The sequence below is a fragment of the Brassica rapa genome, chromosome A02 (genome assembly GCF_000309985.2).
Source record: "Brassica rapa cultivar Chiifu-401-42 chromosome A02, CAAS_Brap_v3.01, whole genome shotgun sequence".
Lineage (NCBI taxonomy): Eukaryota > Viridiplantae > Streptophyta > Magnoliopsida > Brassicales > Brassicaceae > Brassica > Brassica rapa.
The window spans coordinates 18,424,362-18,448,599 of record NC_024796.2 but is presented as its reverse complement, the minus strand read 5'-3'; the positions used below and the strand labels follow the sequence as shown (position 1 = coordinate 18,448,599).

At 37.5% G+C, this 24,238-nt stretch overlaps 3 protein-coding genes across 3 annotated transcripts; 2 read left to right on the top strand and 1 right to left on the bottom strand.

Moving 5' to 3' along the window:
• The first annotated feature begins 11,362 nt into the window (after positions 1-11,362).
• LOC103853572 (non-lysosomal glucosylceramidase) lies at positions 11,363-16,491 on the top strand. Its single transcript, XM_009130478.3, is given in 20 exon segments — positions 11,363-11,817; positions 11,946-12,056; positions 12,207-12,263; positions 12,347-12,417; positions 12,515-12,614; positions 12,705-12,775; positions 12,852-12,955; positions 13,043-13,143; positions 13,235-13,288; positions 13,373-13,428; positions 13,518-13,556; positions 13,718-13,865; positions 13,948-14,123; positions 14,196-14,263; positions 14,355-14,427; positions 14,569-14,630; positions 14,703-15,543; positions 15,620-15,910; positions 16,029-16,092; positions 16,095-16,491. Coding segments are annotated over 20 exon segments (2,745 nt in total). The 5' UTR covers positions 11,363-11,790; the 3' UTR covers positions 16,326-16,491.
• Positions 16,492-18,330: 1,839 nt separating this feature from the next.
• LOC103853570 (probable serine/threonine-protein kinase PBL17) lies at positions 18,331-20,879 on the top strand. The gene is made up of 6 exons (XM_009130476.3): positions 18,331-18,886; positions 19,089-19,417; positions 19,508-19,643; positions 19,739-19,875; positions 20,032-20,155; positions 20,237-20,879. Exons 1-6 carry the CDS (start codon positions 18,811-18,813, stop codon positions 20,770-20,772), a joined length of 1,338 nt encoding a protein of 445 aa, XP_009128724.2. The 5' UTR covers positions 18,331-18,810; the 3' UTR covers positions 20,773-20,879.
• A 49-nt stretch (positions 20,880-20,928) lies between these two features.
• LOC103853571 lies at positions 20,929-22,378 on the bottom strand. The gene is made up of 2 exons (XM_009130477.3): positions 21,466-22,378; positions 20,929-21,216 (listed from the first exon to the last, which is right to left on the bottom strand). Exons 1-2 carry the CDS (start codon positions 22,240-22,242, stop codon positions 21,091-21,093), a joined length of 903 nt encoding a protein of 300 aa, XP_009128725.1. The 5' UTR covers positions 22,243-22,378; the 3' UTR covers positions 20,929-21,090.
• Positions 22,379-24,238: the final 1,860 nt, after the last annotated feature.

Sequence of the window (24,238 nt, the reverse complement as noted above, 5' to 3'; positions counted from 1 at the left end):
GATTTTCCGGTAACCTTTCCAGCTACACCGGTGGCTATTCCGGTCAGATCATCAGCTCGTTGTAAAGCTTGTAATGAGCACTACAACCTGATATATTCACACATCAAAAACAGATTAATATTGAATGAGAAATGATGCTAAGAAGTTGGTAGCTTGGTGTACGTAATACTGCAATTTTTGTCTAAATGATAAAACCAACAATTGTTTCACATCGGAAAATACAAGAGTCATAGAGCAGTATAAATATGGCCTTGTGTCATATGGATTTAAACGGCTCAGAGGAAGAGAGAGCTCCCCACGCGCATGCGCACGCCGCTCACCGGCCGGTTGGGCGTGGGCTTGGGTGTCCGGCCCGATAAGAATATTTTTTTTGGACCAAGTTAAGCTCAACGTTTTGCCATTTATTTCAAGAAAAAAACAGCATATAATTTTATTTAAAACGACAAGTAGTTTGTCTAGAAAATAAAAATGTCATGCATTTTATCCTCTCAAAATTTTTAAACGAGATAAGAGAGAGTCTTGAGGAAGAAGCTTCGGAACTCAACTTCCCTCGATCTCCACGAGCTTCTCGCCCACGTGTAGCAGCTGTTGCGGGAAGTGGGTCTTCTTCGGCTCTTTAAATATCGTCTCTCCTCTTCCTTCATTTCTTAACTTTTTTCCGTATCGAAATCCAACAGCAAAAATCCATTCGCGTAAGTCATATCTCGACTCCATGTCTCTTTGCGAATACAATTTCTTATCGTTCTTGTATTCGCCTTATACATTCGTATATTTCCTTAACATCGCTTTTATTTTTTCGTTTATGTCAGTCCGGTTTTCCAGCTTCTACAATCTTAACTCAAAATCGCTTTCTGTCTAAAGCTCGAACCGGGTTGAAAAACGATTAATAGAAACGGGTTTTGGAACCGTGTTTGTGATTTGCTGTCTAGCACTTCCGCGAAACGTTTTTGTTCTTATCTCATAACGATGTTTGCGATTTTCTATACGCTTATCCGCGAAACGTTTATGCGTTATTCTGAAAACGTGTTTGCGATTTGCTTTATAGCACTCTTGCTTTGGCTCTTCATGGTTTTGGAACTTGTCAAAGTGGTAAATAAGAAAGAAAATTGTTGTCTCCTGCTTAAGGACCTTACATATTTTCTTATAGGGAATAGTTGTGCACATGGACGTATTATTGGTGGCGTTTAGGACCTGCCAACAACTTGTCAGCAATGGATTACATGTTAACATTTGTGCTAGTAGTGGCTGCTCCCGGTCACAAGCATTGAATCCAAAGATTATAGAGATCTTATTTATGATTGAGACCAAGAATCAATAGGAACTTGTAACAAATTGTTTTTCTTTTACTTTTTTCTATGTCGTTAACACGGTGTTATTCTCCCTTAGAATCTTCTTCTGGGTTTCTAGCTGCATGAGCTTTTTGATCTGATGAGAAAAAGTTGTTTCATATCTCCTTGATACTCCAAAGTGAATCTCTTGGATATGACACACCAAGACAATCACTCTTGTGGTTTTGTTAGATATGACACACTAACAAAGACTCAAGAACACTCAGATCTACAAGAAGACTTGCAGCCGTCAGAGAGAGACAAGAGTCTGGAAATAAAAGATTGGATACTTCTATTAGGATTTTCACACATATTTATAGAGAAAGCAAGGAACAGGCTCTTTGGTCTTTAAATGGACCTTAAAAATAAACCTTATAAAATCTTATAAGTGTTTTCAAGTCTGACAACTTAATTCTCAAGTCTAGCAAAGATAAATAATAAAAATAAAGTCTTGAATTGAAATCATCAAATGAGTGATAGGAAATCAACATATGGCCTCGTTAAAAACTTATCTTTGGAAAACTCAGTGACACAAAACCAAAAATAGGGAAAAAGAGCACACATAGGTTACTTGCTCATTTAATGTCTATCTTGGAGCTGAGATGGCTTGAATTGTGGTAAGTGTGTCTTGGTTGATTAAGCTTCTTCCATAACTCTCTTCTTGCTTCAGTGATGTCTTAAGTAATCCTCCAATAGCTTCTTTGAGTTGCTTGCTTCTGGCTCGAGTCATAGGACCTTCAGATAGAGTAAAAATCTCATATACTTTTAATGAGGCAAAAAGTGATCTGAGGTACTCTTACGAAATCTGACATACTCTCTACTCTTCATGAAATAAGAGATTTCCAATTTTGCCCTTACGTTTTCCCTCCTCAATTGAAAATTTGAATTTTGAATTTAGGTATCAAATTTACAATTTGAATTTTGAATTTTAATGAAACTATGAACCAAGTTGAAACAAGTTATACAATTGTCGAATTTTAGGTATCAAATTTAAAATTTGAATTTTGAATTTTAGTGAAAGTTGAACCAAGTTAAACCAAGTTATATCATTGTCAAATTATATTTTTTGTGTACTTATGTCCTAGTTTCACCAAGTTATACCTCAAGACTGGTATAACTAGGTTATAGTTTTACCAAGTTGTACATTTGTCAAGGTACAACTTGCACTACAAGAAAACGTATCTTTAACGAGGAGGTTTAACGAGGAAAAATAATCGTCGTAAAAAAACGTTGATTTTGCGAGGAAAGTACGTGGAGAAAGAAAAGCATCGTTATTTCGTCGTAAGGTAACGACAAAACATATTCGTCGTAAAGACGATGTAAATTGACGTGGCTTTTACGAGGAAATAGTTTTTCCTCGTAAAAGCCACGTAAATTTCGCGAGTGCTTTACGACGAAATACTTTACGTGTACTTAACGAGGAAATTTTGAATCCACCAACTTGGTAGGTGGCTCACGTTTTTTTTTGGCCATGCAATTAATTTTCGTCGTAATTTCATAGTAAAATTACAACTACCAGATTCGAAATTTTCTATAAATATGGATGTTGGAACATCATTTTAAACACACCAACAACAAAAAACGTGAAAGAAAAAAAAATGGCTGGCTCTGGGACTATTTACGAGTTGCGGAATTGGATGTATATGCATAGAGATGCTAACGGGAGAGTGACGAAAGAATACCTTGCGGGGCTGGAGACATTTATGCACCAAGCAGATTCAACACCGCTCGCCCAAGAAAGTGGTAAGATGTTCTGTCCTTGTCGGAAATGCAACAATTCGAAATTGGCAAACCGTGAAAATGTTTGGAAGCATTTAATAAATAGAGGTTTCACGCCAAATTACTATATCTGGTTTCAACATGGGGAAGGTTATAATTATGATCAGAATGAAGCTAGTAGTAGTAATAGCAATTTTCAGGAAGAACCGGTTAATCATCATTTGCATAATGAACATAGTTACCATCAGGAGGAGATGGTAGATTATGATAGGGTTCATGATATGGTAGCTGATGCATTCGTAGCTCATGATGAAGATGAAGAACCTAATATAGATGCAAAAAAGTTTTACGGAATGTTAAACGCGGCGAATCAACCACTTTACAGTGGTTGTAGAGAAGGTCTCTCTAAATTGTCGTTGGCTGCTAGAATGATGAATATTAAAACTGATCACAATCTACCTGAAAGTTGCATGAACGAATGGGCGGACTTGTTTAAAGAGTATTTGCCGGAAGACAATGTGTCTGCTGATTCTTATTATGAGATTCAGAAATTAGTTTATAGTCTTGGGTTGCCTTCGGAGATGATAGATGTCTGCATCGACAACTGCATGATCTATTGGGGAGATGATGAGAAGCTAGAAGAATGTCGATTCTGCAAGAAGCCACGATTCAAGCCGCAAGGACGGGGACGTAATAGGGTACCGTACCAAAGGATGTGGTACCTACCAATTACAGACAGATTGAAAAGATTGTATCAATCAGAGCAGACTGCTGGAAAGATGAGATGGCATGCCGAGCATACTCAGACGGATGGTGAGATGACTCATCCATCAGATGCAAGAGCCTGGAAACATTTCAACAAAGTACATCCGGATTTTGCTAGCAATATCCGGAATGTGTATCTCGGATTATGCACAGATGGATTTAGTCCGTTCGGAATGTCAGGGAGACAATATTCATTGTGGCCAGTCTTTCTTACGCCATACAACCTGCCACCGGAGATGTGCATGCAACGGGAGTTGCTATTCTTGACGATATTGATACCTGGTCCGAACCATCCAAAAAGGTCCCTGGATGTTTTCCTACAACCACTGATAAAAGAGTTGAAGGATTTGTGGTCAACAGGGGTGAGGACGTACGACTGTTCAACGAAGACAAATTTTACGATGCGAGCTATGCTTTTGTGGACCATAAGTGACTTTCCTGCATATGGGATGTTGTCTGGATGGACTACACATGGGAGATTAGCTTGTCCATATTGTAATGGAACGACAGATGCGTTTCAACTGAAGAATGGTAGGAAGACAAGTTGGTTTGATTGTCATCGTCGATTTCTTCCCATTGGCCATCCTTACCGAAGAAACAAGAATTTGTTTAGGCACAAAAGGGTTGTGAGAGACACTCCTCCACCATATCTAACTGGAGAACAAATTGAAGCACAAATCGACTACTACGGAGCTAACGAAACAGTTCGTTGGGGTGGTAATTGGCATGTCCCTCGTAATATGCCTGATTCTTACGGTGTTCATCACAACTGGCACAAGAAGAGTATATTTTGGGAGTTGCCATATTGGAAGGATCTTCTTCTGCGCCACAACCTCGATGTGATGCATATAGAGAAGAATTTCTTTGAGAACATCATGAATACAATATTGAATGTCCCAGGGAAGACAAAAGACAACATAAAATCAAGGTTGGACTTGCCGGATATTTGCTCAAGAAGCGAGTTACATATTAAAAGCAATGGACAAGTTCCCGTTCCGATATTCAGACTGTCTTCAGAAAAAAAGTCGGTGTTGTTCAACTGGGTGGCATCAGAAGTGAAGTTCCCCGATGGGTATGTTTCAAATCTCTCTAGATGTGTTGAAAAGGGTCAAAAGTTCTCTGGGATGAAGAGTCATGATTGTCATGTCTTTATGCAACGACTACTGCCCTTTGCATTTGCGGAGCTACTTCCAACAAACGTACATGAAGCACTTGCAGGTTCGTAGTGTTTTATATCACAATAATTTTATAACGGTCTAGTTTGAAATAATATACGACTAACAATGTGTTTAATTGTTTTTGGAATATAAAAGGCATTGGAGCATTTTTCAGGGATCTGAGCACACGCACTCTTAAAGAAGAAGTTGTAGAACAGCTTCAGGAGAACATTCCCATCTTATTGTGCAACTTGGAGAAGATATTTCCTCCTGGATTTTTTGACGTCATGGAGCATCTAGCTGTCCACCTCCCATATGAAGCATTGCTTCGTGGACCTGTACATTACGGATGGATGTATCAGTATGAGCGAGCCATGAAATATTTGAAGGGAAAAGCAAAGAACCTCGCCAAAGTTGAAGGTTCTATAATTGCTGGAAGTTTGACGGAAGAAGTTTCTCACTTCACATCGTACTACTTTGCGTCAAAAGTACGTACCCGTAGAAGAGCTCCAAGAAGATATGATGATGGTGGAGTTGCGCCAACATATGCAGTTGCTGGTGTTCCAGACATCTTTAGCCAGATTGGACGACTCGGTGGGAAGTCTAAAGAGGTTTGGTGGTCGAGTGAACAAGACGCTCATAGTGCACACACCTATATTCTACTCAATTGCGAGGATCCATTGATGCGTTATTTTGAAAGGTAACATATATGGACACTTCAAAACACATATAATTAATTATATAATTGCAAGAGATTCATTCCTATGAAATGTGATTAATTTTACAGCCTATTTGTTTCTCAAGTCGAAGAAACATTTCCTGGTATATCCACAAGTGACGTAGACAAAAGGAAAGATCAGCACTTCATTAAGTGGTTGCGGAATCAGGTATTATAACTCAAACTATTTTTTCATACATGATTTGTATTTTAATGTTCTCTTTATTTTTGCAGGTTGATTATGACGACGATGCAGATTATCCTAAGTGGTTACACGAAGTAATTCAATCTCCACTTGTAAAGGTCACCACATCACAGATGTATTTCACACGAGGCTACACTTTTCACACATATGAGTATGGTAGACAGCGGGCGACCAGTAACTATGGAATATGTGTGAAAGGGGAAACAGATTTCTACGGGATCTTGACGGAGATTATTGAAGTCGAATTTCCAGGGATACTGAAGCTGAAATGCGTCATCTTCAAATGTGAATGGTTCGACCCCGTCGTCAACAGAGGTGTTCGGTCTAACAAATTTGGTGTAGTTGATGTCAACGGTGGACGTCGGTACAACAAATTCGAGCCTTTCATCTTAGCTTCACAAGCAGACCAAGTTAGCTTCCTTCCATACCCTCGGATGAGAGATTCGGGTATAAATTGGTTAGCAGTGATCAAAGTTACACCTCGAGGACGAATCATCAGTGGAGAAGAACCACCATTGCAAGAAGAACAGATAAATGAAGTCGAGGAACCTGAACAAGAAATTGATGACATCCTTCTCATTGATCCGCATAATCACGAATACGAAGATCTTACCGATGATACCACATACGAAGCTGTAGAAGATGAGTTTAATGAAAATGATGATATTTCTAGTGATGACGAGAATGTCGATGTATCCGATTGATGTATTTGATTTTGTGTTGTTTGTTTTATGAATAAGGTAATGTGAGAGTTTGTTTTATGAATAAGGTAATGTGGGAGTTTGTTTTATGAATAAGAAATTGTGGGAGTTTGTTTTATAAATAAGTAAATGTGGGAATTGTGGTTTGGAATGAAAATAAAGATGGGGTTTGGAATATATGAAGTAGAAGATAAGGAATATGGGGTTTTGGGGTTTGGGGTTTCGGATTTTAGGGATTTAAACGTAATGCTCGTTAATTCTTCGTAATTTGACGTCGAATGTACGACGTAATCCTCGTTTATTCCACGTAGGACAAAATCGTCGTAAAGAACTAGTTAGCTTACGTGGAAATAACGACGAAAGTAAAAAAAATAAAGAAAGCGAAACCCGTTAATTCCACGTAGGTCGGAATCGTCGTAAACACCTCGAAAGGTAAATTGACGTAAATACCACGTAAAGTAAATGACGAAGGAGGCACTCGTTAATTCCACGTAGGATGATTTCGTCGTAAACACCTCGTAACAGAAATCGTCGTAGAAACCTCGTAGACTTAAAAACTAGAAAAAAAGGAAAAGAAGAGAGACACCAGATTTACATGTGGCAAGACTTCCAGCAATTATAATACTTAAGTCTCGCCCACATAAATTCTGATATCTTCTTCTCTTTCTTTTTTTCCAAATATTTCTAATTTGGTGAAAAGCGAAACTAGCTACTTCCTCATAGTATAAAAACTAGAAAAAAAGAAGAAAAGAAAGATAGTGGAATTATATGTGGCGCGACTTAAGTCTCGCCCACATAAATTCTAGTATCTTCTTTTCTTCTTCTTTTTTTCAAATATTTCTAATTTGAAAAGTATTTTGGTGAGGAGTGTGATTTGAGATAGGGTGTGTTTTGTGAGTTTGTGTGTGGTTTGAGAAGGAAAGTTGTGGGTATTTATAGAAAATAAAGGCTCGCTAATTCCTCGTAACTGTTTAACTCGTTAATTCCACGTAACCCTTTTCGTCGTAAAAACGTCGTTAACGAAAACGCGGGCCTTTGTATTTCGTCGCTAATTTCGTCGTAAATGAAAACGCGGGCCTCTGTAATTCCTCGTAAGTTTACGAGGAAATTACGAGGACAAGTAATCTTATATATATCCCGAGCGAGCTCGCTCCGTCTTTCCTCTCCACTTCCTCTCCATTTCCTCCCTAATTCGTAGCAATGGTAAGTCTCTCTAATTCCTCTCTAGTTTGATTAGTTTAGGATAGATTAGGTGGTTAGTATAGGGAATTTAGATAGGTTTACGGATCTTATGTTATTTAGTGTTGATTAGGTGGATAATGTTGGGAAGTATATTGTTCACAAAAATTTAAAAAATTTAATTTTTTTTCTCAGGTTCGAAAAGGTAGACTTACTGCCCATTACAGAGAGATGTTCGGTGAGCCGGGTAGTCGTTTAGACCCGTCGTCTTCTTCAGCTCCCGGTTCTTCGGGTCAGGAGACTTCCCCGAGACTCAGTACACTCAGAGAGTCATTGGAGAGACTTCTTCTAATGCACCATCGTTTCCTCACGTGCCTCCCCAGATGGCTCCTCTTCCTGTGCCTCCTCCGATGCCGGCACCTCCGATGCCCGCGGCCGAGATTCATCCCGATTTGATGGTGCCTCCGAGTGCTCCTTACTCGCAGAACACCGTAGAGGACATTCTCCGTCTGCCAGGCAGAGAAGGTTTACCAGTCATCGACCCCGACCGACCGGACGGAACTTTATGGTATGTTTCATTATTTTTTTATTCTTTTTAAATTCTTTTATAACTTTAAAAAATAATTTATATTTTAAATTTGTATTTTTCAGGTGGGGGATTGACGGATGTCTTGCATCGGACGTAACCGACACGATAAAAGGTTACTTCTCCATGCCACATCCGAAGTGGAAAACGACGCCCCAATACGTCAGAAAGACGTGGTTCAAAATTTACGCTGTAAGTTCTATTAATTAAATATATATCTTTAAATTTTTTTATTATTTATATAATTATTTTTTTCTGAAAAACTAATTATAAATTATTTTTTCCAACAGCAAAAATATAATTGGGCCTTGGGGATCACTGAGAGGGTGAGGAAGAAGTTTGTCGCGAAGGCGAAAGTTCGCTTGTTGGACACGGTCTCCAACTGGAAGGGTGACTGGATCGTGAAGGGGTATGAGCGTGGCAAACCCGCTGAGCTCACCACGGATGTCTGGGATGGCCTCATCCGATATTGGCGTCTTCCTGATTCCATTAGAATCGCCCAGTCTTGCTCTAACTCCCGTAACACAGTCGATGAGCACGGGAACGGGCCGATGCTTCACACTACGGGCCAAAAACCCCACGCCGGTGTCCGTTTGGAAATGGTAATTAAAAATTTAATTGTATTAAATTTTTAGTATATTTTTATATATATTCTAATTAACAACTTTCTTAAATGTTTTTTTAGGCCAAAGAGACGGGAGAATTCCCGTCTCTTATGCAACTTTACGAGAGGACCCACAAGAACAAGGCGGGCCGATTTATAGATGGCAAGTCCGAGCAAATCTACAACGATTTGGCTGCTCGGGTTGAAGAACGCCAGACCCAGCTGACCCAACAGTCCACCGATGGATTACCCGTCACCTTATCCACACCTGAAGTGGATAAGCTTTACGAGGAGGTAAATTTTCTAAAATTTTAATTTTCTTAAATATTCATTTAATTTAACTTTAAATTTTTACTAACAAAATTTATTTTTTGTTTTTAAGGTTGTCCCTAAAAAAAAGGGACGGACGTTGGGGATTGGTTCCGTCAACGATGTTCCGAGAGCGACATCGTCTTATGTTCAGCGACGGGATGATGAAGTCTCTCAGCTGCGTAGGGAGTCCGAAGAGCTGCGTAGAGAGTCTACTCAGCTGCGATCTCGTATGGGTGGACTCAAGGGCTTCTTGGACGTTGTAGCGGCCACAAATCCGGAATGGGCGACTTTGTTGAGGAACATGCGACAACAAAATCCTATCCCAGGCCAGTCACCGACCGACGACTCACATGCCGAGGCGGATGTTCAGGCGAGGAGTGATGAATTCTACGAGGCGATTAACGACCACCCTTAGTTCTTTTTAATTTCGGTTCTTGTATTATGAATTCAAAACTTATTTATATATAAAATATTTTGGTTTTGATTTTTTTAGAATTTTAATTTTATTAATAATTTAAATAATTTAAATTATATTTATAATTATAATTTTTTATATTTCTATAAAATAATGAAACGAAGAAAATTCGTAGCTAATTTTTCGGCTTTTTTACGTGGAAGCTTAACGTGGTTTTTACGAGGAAACATTTACAAGGAAATAACGTGGAAATATATCAAGGTTTTTACGTTTTCTTTACGTGGAAATCTTTCAAGGTATTTACGTTTATTTTACGAGTATTTATTTACGTGGTTTTTACGAGGAAAGCTTTTCGTGGTATTTACGAGGAAACTTAGCGACGTCCTTACGTGGAATCTTTACGTGGTCTTTACGACGAAATATCCTCCTTCGCTTTTACGACGAAATTATTTCCTCGCTACCTTACGACGAATTAGCGAGGATATATGCGTTACGACAAACGTATAACGACGAAACGGGTTTCCTCGCTAATTCGTCGTAACACTGCTTTTACGACGAATTAGCGAGGAAAACTACCCTCGTAAAACTTGTGTTTTCTTGTAGTGTTGGTAAACTATCACCTAGTTATACAGTTTTACCAAGTTACAAAGTAGTATAATTTGGTAAAACTGTATAACTAGGTTGTAGTTTTACCAAGTTGTACATTTGTCAAAAGATACAACTTAGTAAGATTATAACCTAGTTATACAGTTTTACCAAGTTACACAATAGTATAACCTGATAAAATTGTTTTTCTGGGTTTGTAGTTTCACTTCCGTGTTATACTTTGATATATGCGTTTCTAGATCTTAAAAACCGATAATACCAAAAATCAGACTGAAGTTGATGCGGAGAATAAGTGAAGTAGTAGGTAGAGAAGAAGAAGGAAAATGTGGAGAAGAAAATGAAAAAGCAGTTGAGATTCAAAGAAGAACAAAGGAAAAAACAGAAAAATCAGTAGATGAAGAATGAAAGATAGATCTAGATTCAAAGAAGAGCAAAAAGAATATAGAGAAAAGTAAGATAAAAACGGAGCAATCAGTACAGATGAAAATCGAAAATAAAACAAGAGAAACAGAGAGAAAAACAGATTCGAAAAAGAAGAGATTTGAATGAAAGAATGAATGAAAGAGAAGAGAGAAAAAAAGAGAAGAGAGAAAGAAAGAAGATGAAGAATGAAAGATAGATCTAGATCTGTAGAGATAAGGAAGAAAATTAGGTTTAATGGCATAGTCTGTAAATAACTATATTCATTAATGATATATTGGGTTTTTAGTCAGATTTCGAATTAAAAATAAATAAAAATAAAATGAATTTCAGATGGAGAGTATCTGAAAACTTTTTTTTCCATAGAGGAGTACTGGAGCATTTAATTCCTTCAGATATGGCTAGAGCTCCTCTATCAGCTGGATCATCCATGCTCTCATTATTTTCTTTGTTTGACTGGTCCATGATCATATCAATATGATTACGCTATTTAAAATGTGAGAGTTAAATATTTAGAAAACTATTATTACTAATCAATCAAATGTGGAATCATAAAAAAGTATGGAAATTATAAGTGAAGAAAATGAAATGAAGATTGCCCTTTAAAGAAAAAAAATGAAGATTGCGTACGGAGTTACGGTCCTTACTCCTTATGGAGCATGCATGAGAGAGTTCAGAGATGTTTTCCTTCAGTTTTGGTGTAGAAAATCTTCTAAAGTAAAAATAAGGAAACAATTCTTCATCATATAAAGCAACCAACAAGTGATAGATTAGCCAACGTGGTGGGTCCAAATTACATGAGAGGAGAACCACCCATGTGTGGCAGCTTTTCTTCATCTATAGAACCCCTCCATTGTCCCCCACAAGTGACCGACGCTCTACCGCCTCAGACTTCCACACCCTGGCGAGAATTGTCCTTTCATTTTATAACTTACTCTTATCTTATAACTTTGGATTTCACAATCCCAACATGTTTGTCTGCTTCTGTTCATGATTTCATTTCCAACAAAATTAAGATTTTTCTTTATAATCCATACTATTTTGAATCCATTAAAACAATATGCAGAACGCTTGAATGGAAAGCGAACTTCAAACCCAGTTGGTAATAAAGTTGTTGTCTTTCTATGTTTCATGTCACCAGTTGTTCTGAACATGAAAGTTTCGGTACTAAAGATAAAACATTTGGTTTGTTTATGAAATGGTAAAACTAATTTTGATAATTCGTTTTAGGTTGGAAGTGAGACACTCTCACTTCCTCAAGTAACATGGCAGCGGAAGTTGAACAGCAAAGTAAAGAACCCTTCTGAGTTCAAGATGAGTACAAGCGATTTTCTTCACCTGGTACCATTCTTTCTCCATAAAAGATTAAATCAAAACGAAAATAGATTAAAAAGACAAATTTGATTCAGTTATTTGGATACCAAAAAGCAATCTTATTATTGGTATGAATGAGAGAATACTAACACCTCTTTCTCTCTGCCTTTTTTGAAGTTTCCAATAGGCTATAGATTGTGGCGTCACACTAAACAAGAGGCAGCAAAAGGAAAAGTAAGTTGTTTTGTATGCACAAAACATTGATCTTTATCTAGTACCAAATTCTCAAGCTCCCATGTTTGTTTGATAACTTCCAGGTATCCATTTACGATATCTTCAAAAAGAAGAATGTAAAAGGGAACCATGGTGTCCCTTTAGGTGGAGTTGGGTATGCATAAACAAATGACAGAAGATCAATTCTCGATAGCCAACCTCAGATCTTGTCTAGAAATATTATTAATAAACCAAACCGAACTTTTTTATAGTGCAGGAAGCATCGGAAGGAGTTACAAAGGTGAGTTTCAGCAGTTCAAGCTCTTCCCTAAAGTTTGTGAAGAAGCTCCAATCCTCACAAATCAGTTCTCTGTAAGTGTCCTCTCTTGTCCTGACACATTACGAACACAAAGATGTATACTTTTGATTGCTTCTCTAATGCATTTTGATAATCATTTATAGGTTTTTGTTTCGAGACCCGGTGGTGTAAATTACTCAACTGTTCTATGCGCAAAAAGTCCAGAGTCTGTAAAGTAAGTAACTTAATAACTTTGCATGGAGCATTTGAGCACAAGCATTGTTGTTTATTAACTTGAGTTGTCTATGCAGTGGTAGAACAGAAGATTTAGGAATAGAGTCATGGGATTGGAAGATAAAGGGGGACAAATCTACGTATCATGCTCTGTATCCTAGGTCTTGGACTGTCTACAACGGTATGAAATGATCTCTAATAATGATTCATTGTATATCAACATGCATTAGATTGATGATTCATAAAATGCATGGACTTTGGAGAACAGAGCCTGACCCTGAACTCAGAATAGTTTCTCGTCAAGTCTCTCCCTTTATACCGAATAACTACAAGGAAAGCAGTTTTCCAGTATCCGTTTTCGCTTTTACGGTAAGAAATTTTCCCAGAATAAAAAAAAAAAAGAATATTCCTGATAAACTTTCATATTTACATGTATGTGCTTTTTGGCTAATGTTTACAGGCGACTAATCTTGGAAAAGAAGAAGCAACGGTTACTTTGCTCTTTACATGGGAGGTGACTAATTTCAAACCAAAAAAGAGACATATATTGTTCATATCTTTAAACATTCATGCCAATTTTTGTCTGTGTATAATTTAGAACTCAGTGGGAGGAGCTTCTGGGTTTACTGGAGAACACTTCAACTCATCAACAATGTAAGAATGTGCATGTTGATCTATACTGTCACTACTTTTGTTCTTTGCTTCTGACACAAGAAACTGATTTCTAATGCAATATACCTCAGGGAAAGAGATGGGGTACATGCAATAGCTTTACATCACAAGTAAAACCTCTTTTATTTGAGAGCCTTTGGTGATTTAATATTCCTCTGTTTTGAGGCAAGGATTAGTGTCGGTTTGCGGATATTTTTAGCTAGTATGATGACATGAATGATTAACAGACTCAACTTTAATCAATTTAGTCGGTATGTTTATTAACTTACAGAACAGCCAATGGACACCCACCAGTTACTTACGCCATTGCAGCGCAAGAAACAGACGATGTTAGTGTCTCTGAGTGTCCATGCTTCTTGGTTTCTGGTTGTTCTCCTAATGAAATCACAGCAAGAGCTATGTGGGATGAGATCAAAGAGGTTTCCTTTTTTTGTCCGCAAACCTTTTTTTAAACCAATGAAAGAAAGATCTAAATGTTTCTGAACTTCTTTTTTTTTGTAGAACAAATCATTCGACCGGTTGCCTTGTGAGCCAGGCTCACCTTCGAGACTTGGAACAGCCATTGGAGCAGCCATAGCTGCTAAAGTGAAGGTCCCTCCCGGTTGTGACCGTACAGTCACGTTTTCACTCTCATGGGACTGTCCTGAAGTGCGGTTTAATGAGAAGACTTACCACAGGTGTGGCCTGATAATTCACATTTCCATGTATTTACACATATCTTGCATGTTAAAATCCTTAATATTTTATAGACGATACACAAGATTCTATGGCTCTTTAGGCGACGCAGCAGTGAATATGGCTCGTGACGCTCTTCTTAGTACGCTTGTGCAATTCTATATATATATATTATTTTTTTCACTTCTATTGCACTCTAATATGACATTTCTTGTTCTTAATACAAAAACAAGATTATGGTAATTGGGAGTCTCAGATTGAAGAATGGCAAAACACTATACTTTTAGACACTTCACTCCCTGATTGGTAACCTATCTTTGATTCTCATCTCCAACAATCGATGACGAGAAGATTATAACCTTTCATCAAAAAAAAAAAAGAAAAGAAAAGATTATAACCTTTCATCAAAAAAAGAAAAGAAAAGATTATAACCTAAGAATTTTTCAGGTATAGAGTCACTCTATTCAACGAACTATACTATTTCAACTCTGGAGGAGCTATCTGGACAGGTAATTAGTTAATCACAAACTGACAACTCAAGAAAATTTCTGACTCTCTCATTGATTACTGATTATCCATAGATGGCTTGCCTTACAAGCAAAGTACAGAAAGAAGCACAGAACAGAACAGTAATGATACAGACATCCTCCAGAAAATCAATGCGGTTTGTGATCAGGTTCACCACTCTCCTCAGTCTCGAAGCTCGGAAGAGAACATTGGACAATTCATATACCTCGAAGGAATTGAGTATCTAATGTACAACACTTACGACGTTCACTTCTACTCTTCCTTTGCACTTCTCATTCTCTTCCCTAAGCTCGAACTCAGCATCCAGAGAGACTTTGCAGCAGCGGTTATGATCCAAGATCCCACCAAGAAAGAGATCATGAGCTCCGGCGAGTTGGTTCCAAGAAAACTGCTAGGATCGGTTCCTCACGACATCGGTCTAAACAATCCTTGGCTTGAACTAAACGCGTATAACTTGTTCAACACGGATCGTTGGAAAGACTTGAACGCCAAGTTTGTTCTTCAAGTCTACAGAGACGTGGTTGCAACCGGAGATCAGAGCTTCGCAAGAGCGGTTTGGCCATCTGTTTACCTAGCGGTGGCTTATTTGGATCAGTTCGACAAGGACGAGGACGGTATGATTGAGAACGAAGGGTTTCCGGACCAGACATACGACACGTGGAGTGTTACAGGCGTTAGTGCTTATTGCGGCGGTCTTTATGTCGCTGCTCTTCAAGCTGCGTCTGCGTTTGCTACTATTGTTGGGGAAAACGCTGTCGCGTTTTACTTCAACGCAAAGTATGAAAAGGCGAAAACCGTTTACGAGAAGCTGTGGAACGGTTCTTACTTCGATTATGACAACAGCGGTAGCGACTCGAGCTCCTCGATACTTGCTGATCAGTTGGCTGGACAATGGTAAGAATCAATTCAACCGCTGAATTTTCGTTTTATCAGTCTCAATCGCAGTAGCTAAGTGGCTGAGTATTTGTAGGTACGCGAGAGCGTGTGGACTGAAGCCAATAACGAAAGAAGAGTGGATAAAGAAAGCACTCGAGACGATCCATGAGTTTAATGTGATGAAGGTAAGAGGAGGGACACGTGGCGCTGTGAATGGGATGTCTCCGGATGGACAAGTGGACACGAACTCGCTGGTTTCGAAAGAGGTTTGGGCTGGGACCACTTACTCTGTTGCAGCTTGTATGATTCAAGAAGGACAAAGAGAGAAAGGGTTTCAGACAGCAAGTGGAATCTATGAGGCTGTTTGGTCTGATCGTGGTCTCAGGTATAACAAATAAGCTCATTTTCTGCTTTCTTTAGAGATGCTAAAGCATAAACTCGCAACAGCCTTGGATTCGATTTCCCTTGCTAACTTTTTGTGAGCTCTGTGTGTGTTGGTGCAGTTGCTCTTTTCAGACACCAGAAGCGTGGAACATGAATGATGAATACAGGTCTCTCTGTTATATAATATGAGACCTCTTGCTATATGGGCTATACAATGGGCATTGACACCAATACAAACTTTTGGAGGAAAGAAGCAGAACTTGATGGCGGGAGATGAAGACGACAGTGATTTGTTGTTAAGACAGCACAATGGGTTTAAAGAAGTGGCTCGTTATGTGAAAATAGCAAAGAGCAATGAACATAGAAGCCTTCTCCAAGAAACGTACGAGGCCATCCTCAAGACATTTCACTTGTAGCTTATATTGATTCTAAGTCTTGGATGCAACATTTTTGCATCAAATATTATTAGCACTAGCGCAGTGTTATAAAATATGCTATACGTTAGCCGGGCGGCCACTTACTGTATCGTATAACTATATATACATATGTTTACGCGGGGTATATACCGAAACCACTTTCTTATATACATATATAATAATATAGTATTGATAATATAGTAGATATAAAAAAGTTATCTTCTCCACGGAACTGGCGGAATTCTAAGCTATGAAAGGACGCTACCACGACTTCAAGATCTTCCACGTACCGAAGGCCCAAAACAAAACTGCGGATGCTTTAGCTAAGACTGCAAAAACTTTTCATAGATATTTACTGTTTATTGATTGTTCTGTCCCGGTCTGGATTCCCAGATCCCCTCTAGAATTTGATTGATATAATAGCCTTTTGATGTCAGAAAAAAGAAGAAGTTATTTTCAAATATACCTTTAGATTAATTAAATAAGTATCATTTAAATTAGTAATTAGTGTAATTTTATGGTTTTATCAATAAAAATATAATAGATATAAATTGTAAACATAAAGTATCATATATATATATATATGTATATGAAATAGTTAAACAATAAGTATTTGAAAATTTCGTATATTTCTAGTTAAAATACTAACTTTGATCATAGAAAAGCATTTAAATATCAAGAAACTAAACTATATAGTAAACATTAATATACACGTAAAGTTGTAGATAATAAATTATTTTCATAGCTAAAAATTATGTTATTAAATTATTTTATCTAGTTTTGAAAAGAAGAATAGAGAGATGAGGGATATCATCTATCTATATTATTAAAACTCAAGTACCTTTTAGAATTGTTTGAATACATGGATAACAGTATAAAAAAAGAAGTGTAATGTCTTTTTAGTAATTTTATTAATATAATTACATTAATTATCTTTTCATATTTCACTCAATTTAACAATTTCATTAATTATATTACCTTAACAGTGCATCATATCATTAATTATATTACCATAATAATAATAGCACATATTTTTATTTATTAGTTTTCAACATTTAACTATGTGCCAATTATGAATCAAAAATGTAAAATAACTGGGTTTTGCATATAATTAAACGTTCGGTTTAGTGTGTTTTACTAAAACTTTTTTTTTTAATTTTAGTTTCAGTCGGTGGAAAATTACGTAACCAAATACATATTTTTGTGAATAAAATAATAACTTAAATTAAAATAATAAAACTGTATTATATTTATTTTCACTTTATTTTTCACTTCATTTAATCATTTTACTAAATAAAAAAAACTTTTTCTATTTCAGTTAATTTAGCCAAACACATAGAAATAGTCATTTTTATGATTCTCTCTGTTTTTTATGTAGGTAGTTTTAGGTGAATGCACAAATATTAAGAAATCTATTAATTTTTCCAAAAGTAGCATTTGATATATAAATTAAATGTAGTTAAACTAATCATAAATAAGTATATATTATTTGAAGTTTAAGGTACCGAAGCCGATCCAACATAGATATCTAAACGTTAGATGATTTCCTATATTCGAAGAACCAGATCCGAATCCAAACATAATCCAAAAGTACGGGTATCTGAAAATATCTAAAGTATTAATATTATATATAGAAATACTATCTATATTAATACTTACAATAATTAAAATATTAAAAAATATTTTAAATTTTTTAAATATATTAATTATTTTGATAGATCATATATTTTGGGTTACTTTTGGATATTCTTGGATACGTTTAGATGTAAAAAAAAATTAGGTATCTCGGATAAAATGGCTTATTTTCTATATAACTGGATTATATTAAGTCAATTTGAATAGGCACCAAATCTTTCTTTTGGTTCGTTCGGATATACCCAAAAATATTTGGATCTGACAAGAGCCGAACCGAATCCGATCGAGAATTAGAACTACCTGATCGGTACCAATTTTCTATAACTGAATTATCTGATACCTTAGATACCCGATTCGAACCGATTGAATGCCCATGCCTAGTTGGAATATAGGTGATTTTAAAGGGCTTTTTTTTAAAACTGGGCCGAATCATATAACAAATTGTTGATCTTTTAGGCTGTTTATATCCGGGTCGGGTTTCGGGTTTAGTCTAAACCCAAATCATTCAACCCCGTCAACGGTTGGTGACGTGACAATCGTTGACTGGATAAATGGAGAAACAGCGTGAATAGGTAGGAAGGTCTTCTTATTTATTTGGCGGCTAGTCTCTCAAATACCATCGATTCCAACGGATCATTCATTCATTCTCTCTCTACAATTATCTTCTTTCCTTTTTTTTTTTTTCTTCTTCTTCTCTCTCTCTCTCCCTTCATCCAAGAAACCATCTATTCTCTATTTTTCATCAGCAAGTTTGTCGGAGATCGGGTGTGTCATTTTTGTGGATCTGTCTCATGTTTGTTAGTTAATGGACAATGTGATGTCAATCGAATAGCACACAACGAAGAGTTTCATGGGGATTTGCTTCAGCGCTGAAGAGCAGTTCCAATTTTCTCAGCAGCAAAACTATCAGAAGAAGAAGTCATCAGGTATCTATCAATCAATCTGATTCCGACCTCTCTCTCTTTTGATTTGCCTCATTTTGTTGGTTCGTAATCTAGATTTTTCTTTCTGGGTAAATTTCATTTCATGGTGATTTTTTCTTTCTGGAGAAGTTTTCGTTATCTGTTCATACTCTGATGTTATATTCTTTGATTCTTTTGTTTTTTTTTTTGGTTTTCTTACTCCCAGGCAAAAAATCAGCAATGTATCTAATGAATTCAGAATGTAAAGAGTCATCAGTTGGTGGCAAACCGAGTCCAAGTGGGTTGCCTTTGCCTCCTAAAAACATAAAAGATCTTCAGACAACACCTGGATACGAGAATGTGGATATATTCACCTACCAAGAGATGAAACTGGCCACGAAGCAGTTCAGGCCTGATTACATTCTTGGCGAGGGTGGTTTTGGTGTTGTCTACAAAGGTCTTATTGATGACAATGTCAGGCCTGGTTATAACTCCACCAAAGTTGCCATCAAAGAACTTAATCCTGAAGGCTTTCAGGGAGATCGAGAGTGGCTGGTATTTATAATTGGCCTTTTTTTTTGTTTCTTAGACTTGAGAATCTGTGGTTTGATTCTTTCCATTTTTTTTGTTTTTTTTTTCTTGCAGGCTGAAGTTAACTATTTAGGACAGCTTAGTCATCCAAACTTGGTCAAGCTCATTGGCTACTGCTGTGAAGATGAACACAGATTATTAGTCTATGAGTACATGTCACTGGGAAGCCTCGAGAAACATCTTTTCCGAAGTAAGTTCTCACCACCATTTAAAACATTAACTTTGTTAGAAGGTCAAGTCTGGGTTTCTTGAGCCTCGAGGATTTGATGAAGCATCTGCTTGCAGGAGTTGGATGCACTTTGACATGGTCGAAAAGAGTGAAGATCGCGCTAGACGCAGCCAAGGGTCTCGCTTTTCTTCATGGTGCTGAACGCTCCGTCATATATCGGGATCTCAAGACTGCCAACATATTGCTTGACGAGGTTAGCTTATTACGTTCTTTTGTCTTGGTAGTACATAGACATTCTACTTCTTGTTCTATAGAGTTGTCCGTGAAGCTCAAAGTCTACAATGACCTGGTTTCTACTTTTTTTTTTATCTTGTCTATGCTGCGGCTGAATGATGTAATGCTTGTGCAGTGTTACAATGCTAAGCTCGCAGACTTTGGACTAGCGAAAGATGGTCCAAGAGGAGATCAAACACACGTGTCAACACGTGTTATGGGCACTTACGGATACGCTGCTCCTGAGTATGTAATGACAGGTCTGTCGTTGAAAATGAGCCCACTTATGGAAATGAATTGTAAATGGGTCACATTTGTTTTTTCTTCATTGTTGTGCTTAGGACATTTGACATCTAGAAGTGATGTTTATGGATACGGGGTACTTCTCCTTGAGATGCTCCTTGGGAAGAGGGCAATGGACAAAAGCAGACCTTGCCGGGAACATAACTTGGTCGAGTGGGCACGACCGCTATTGAATCACAACAAAAAGCTTTTGAGGATCATAGACCCTCGAATGGATGGGCAATACACCACTAAGGCGTTGATGAAAGTAGCCGATTTGGCATACCAATGCTTAAGCCAAAACCCAAAAGGAAGGCCCCTCATGAGTCATGCGGTACAAGTCCTCGAGACCCTCAAGGAAGATGGCGATGCTCAGGGGGAAGTCATGGCTAGTCTCCATAGCAGGGGCAAGTCCGTAACCTTATATGAAGCTGCTCCTAGTGATTCCCAAGGTACAAGAAACGTGGATGGGGATGGGAAGGGGCAGAGGAGGAGAAGACCAGAAAGTGGTAGAAGCAAGAGCGAAGCCTCCGTTGATACTGACCTATATGTTTCTGCTCTTGTTTCATCTGATCCGAACGCTACTAAATATTAGAAGACTCGAGACTTTGGTTAAGTGTATACGTAAGTTGAGTCTTGGTTTTGGAACATTTGTTTTGTTTATGGGATTACAAATATTAGCGCAATATGCAATTTGATCAATCTCTTAAATTCAAATGAATTGTTTTTGTCAATCTCTATTCTTTTAGGATGGTGAACTACTAATATGAATCAAAATGATAGAAACATCATAAACACCATAAATCTCTGTTCTTTTAGTACACAACATGATGAGTCACTGTACACACATGTACGTGTCTCTCTACTCCTCTGGTACATAACATTATGAGACATTGGATAATCAATCGGCTTCTCATCTAAGGCTCAAAACCGGCCATGCGCCAGGAGATGGCAGAGCAGGGCGGATCACTGGGACCCTTCTTACCTCTGAGAATGCTTCATTGAGTCGAGCCGCCTGACTCATCACCCGCGACACCTTCTGCACAGATCATAAACACAACACAAGACGTGACAATGATAGAAGGAAACTAGCCAGCCATGCGAACTAGATGTTGGAGTTATAACAATCATATCATTTGGTGAGAAGGTGATGACTAAATAATCTATATTTCAGCTAAGGAACATATTAACTACAGAATCTATAACTGACATAAGCCAGCAGGACGGGACAACCTTTGAACATAAGGAATGAAACCCACCAATTAAATTCAATGTTCATATAGTGTACCTTCTCGTCGATTGCAACTTTAAGATGGATCCTTTGAGCCTTCTTTCTCATATGATAGAGTCTGCGTCTCAAGAGAACAAAACCCATCACAGCTGCAGCCATAGAGACAGACCAAACAGGACCAATCCTAAATGCATAGTACTTGACAAGCACAAACGGAATCTTCCACCACACTGTCTCTCTACTTTTTTTACCCTCATCACCAGATCTCACAACAGCAGAATCTACGGCCACAACATGTGCACTAGTATCCCCTCCACTTCCCTCAACTGCTTCACTATCAGAAACAATCTCCTCTTCACCACTCCCATTCCCAGAATCTCCAGACAAAGACTTGCCCAAATCCTCAATATGTTCTTCAACACCAGCTTGGCGGCTCTCAACTTGGAGATTGTCTGTTTCCAACAAACACATGCTTGCATCCTCCATAAGAGATTCATCGTGAACACCTTCGCCCATGATGTTATTCTCATCAGAAGGTTGAAAATCACTCACCTTAACCTCACCATCAATAAACCCTAATTCGTTTCTGACACCCGATTGATAAACATACAACTGATCGAACCCCAAACCCACCAGATTCGGATACTCGGATCCGTAACCGACCCGAGGAGAATCACCAGATCCTATGCTTTGTTCAGTTGTAGGATGATCGGCAGAGAAATGATCAGAGACAATCATACCGTCATCGATTACACTTGATTCCTTCTCCGATGTGATTGAATCGGTCTCCGAGCCGTGAACGAGCTCCCAATCAAGCATCTCCTCTCCATCCATGGTGATAATAATCGAAGAAAAATTCAGATTCGAGTTCCCTAAAGCAGCCGACTCTGTCCTTTATCCATTTGCTAGACAGGGGAGATGACACGTGGACGCATTGTATTGGCTACGTGTCAATCGCATGCGTCTTTAAGTCTACAACTATATTCGGGGCACGACATTAAAGTAAAGATAATATTGACAAAGTATTTTCCTTTGGGCTGTAAAAGGCCCAACATATTGTGACCCTGAATCAACGGGTGGGTCGTGGTTCGGGTTTTTGGGTTCGATTATAAACTAGCTAGCTATTGGTCGTCGTTCGATACTAATTTCGGATTTTTTTGGTTTTTCAGTTTTCGAACTCAATAACCTAAATTTTATTTGTTTTATTTATTATTTTAATTTTACTAAATAATATAAATTTATAAAATTTTATTTTTTCAAAAAAATTATTTTTATAAAATGACTTGTTTGGTTTTTTTTAAAAAAAAAACAAAAATTGTACACGCGCCATCTTTGTCAGCAAAATTAGGTAGCAAAATTAGATTTAGATGACATGACAACTGATATGGTGACTGATGTATGATTTCACTGAAAAAGTAAACAACATATATGTTATTTGAAGTTTTTGAAAGTTCATATATGTTTTTACACGATGACAAAAGTTATATATGAATTGAACATATCGTGATATGTTAGGTATGAAATGACCATTTTCCCGATTCATTGCGTACTTATAAATTAATAACAAAACTAACTTCTATGTGACGATATCTTTTAGTGTACATTACAACATATACTTTTAAGGAGTGACAAACTTTTTTCATCCTGAATTGGTTAACTAATTAGAATTTATAAAAAAAAAAAATTGCTAAACTGTAAATATCATAAATGATTGAAGATTCTACAAAGTGATAATCTAGGGTCTATTCTAACCCGGCAAAAAGAAATAAAAACAAGTTGGAACAATAAGCAAAACATGATATAATATCATCTCAACCACTCTTGCATTAAGGAACTGAAACCTTTGCGAGATCGTCTAGCAAAGATAATGTTCCGTATCTCTTTATCGATAGCTTGGAACACCAGTGAAGCAGAAACCCAGATTTTGTTGTGGACAACGTTATTCCTCTGCTTCCACGGGTGAAACACCACCGATTGACTTGCAAGCTTGCGAAGTAGAATTTATAATTAACGTTATAAAAATCAGAATTAATAAGAATTTCAGTTTAGTCTAGTTGAACCAAAAATTCGACCATTAACCACAACCAGTTACTAGAACCTAGTTTCTGCCGTAAAAGTTCTTCTCCAAATCATGATTTTTTTTTTTTTTACAAGTGTCTATTTCATGCTAATCCCAAAAAAAAATGGAGGAGATTATAGACATTTGTGGGCCAGTGGTAAAACTAGAAGGATAAGGCAAATTCAAAATATATGAATCCAACTATATCCAATTTCAAACAATGATTAAAAATGATCATCTCTTCAACGCCATATGATGGATGATGCATTTTGTCAAGCAAATCCTTTTCTAAGGTTTCGAATGGTAACATCCGTCCCGCACCGCACCGCAGTTAACAGTAACAAAAATCTCTACATATACCATATATCTATACGTTTTTATAAATGTCAGAACTGCACCGCAGTTAAACCGCTTGTCCCGCACCACTCAATCCGCTGTTACCATTCGGAGCCTAAGACATCTTTGCAGCTTTTAGCCACCATACATCACAAAATCTGACACTATCTGATGTAACCATGATCAGTAACGAACAAATCAAAAGAAGGTTTGGCTTATGGGCTTGAGTTTAAATGAGATGGGCTTAATGATTTATGAAAATATGTTTCAGCCAAAGAAAAAAAGGTCCAACAAGAAAGTACAAGTCATGGTCGTACAATATATCAATCTGACGGCAATTCAAAGACCGTCAACCATGCAGAAGTACGCGGCCAGCCGAAAAGTTTTGCGTCCACAACTTTCAAAATTCGGTCAAAAGTCTTGGTCTTTGGTCAA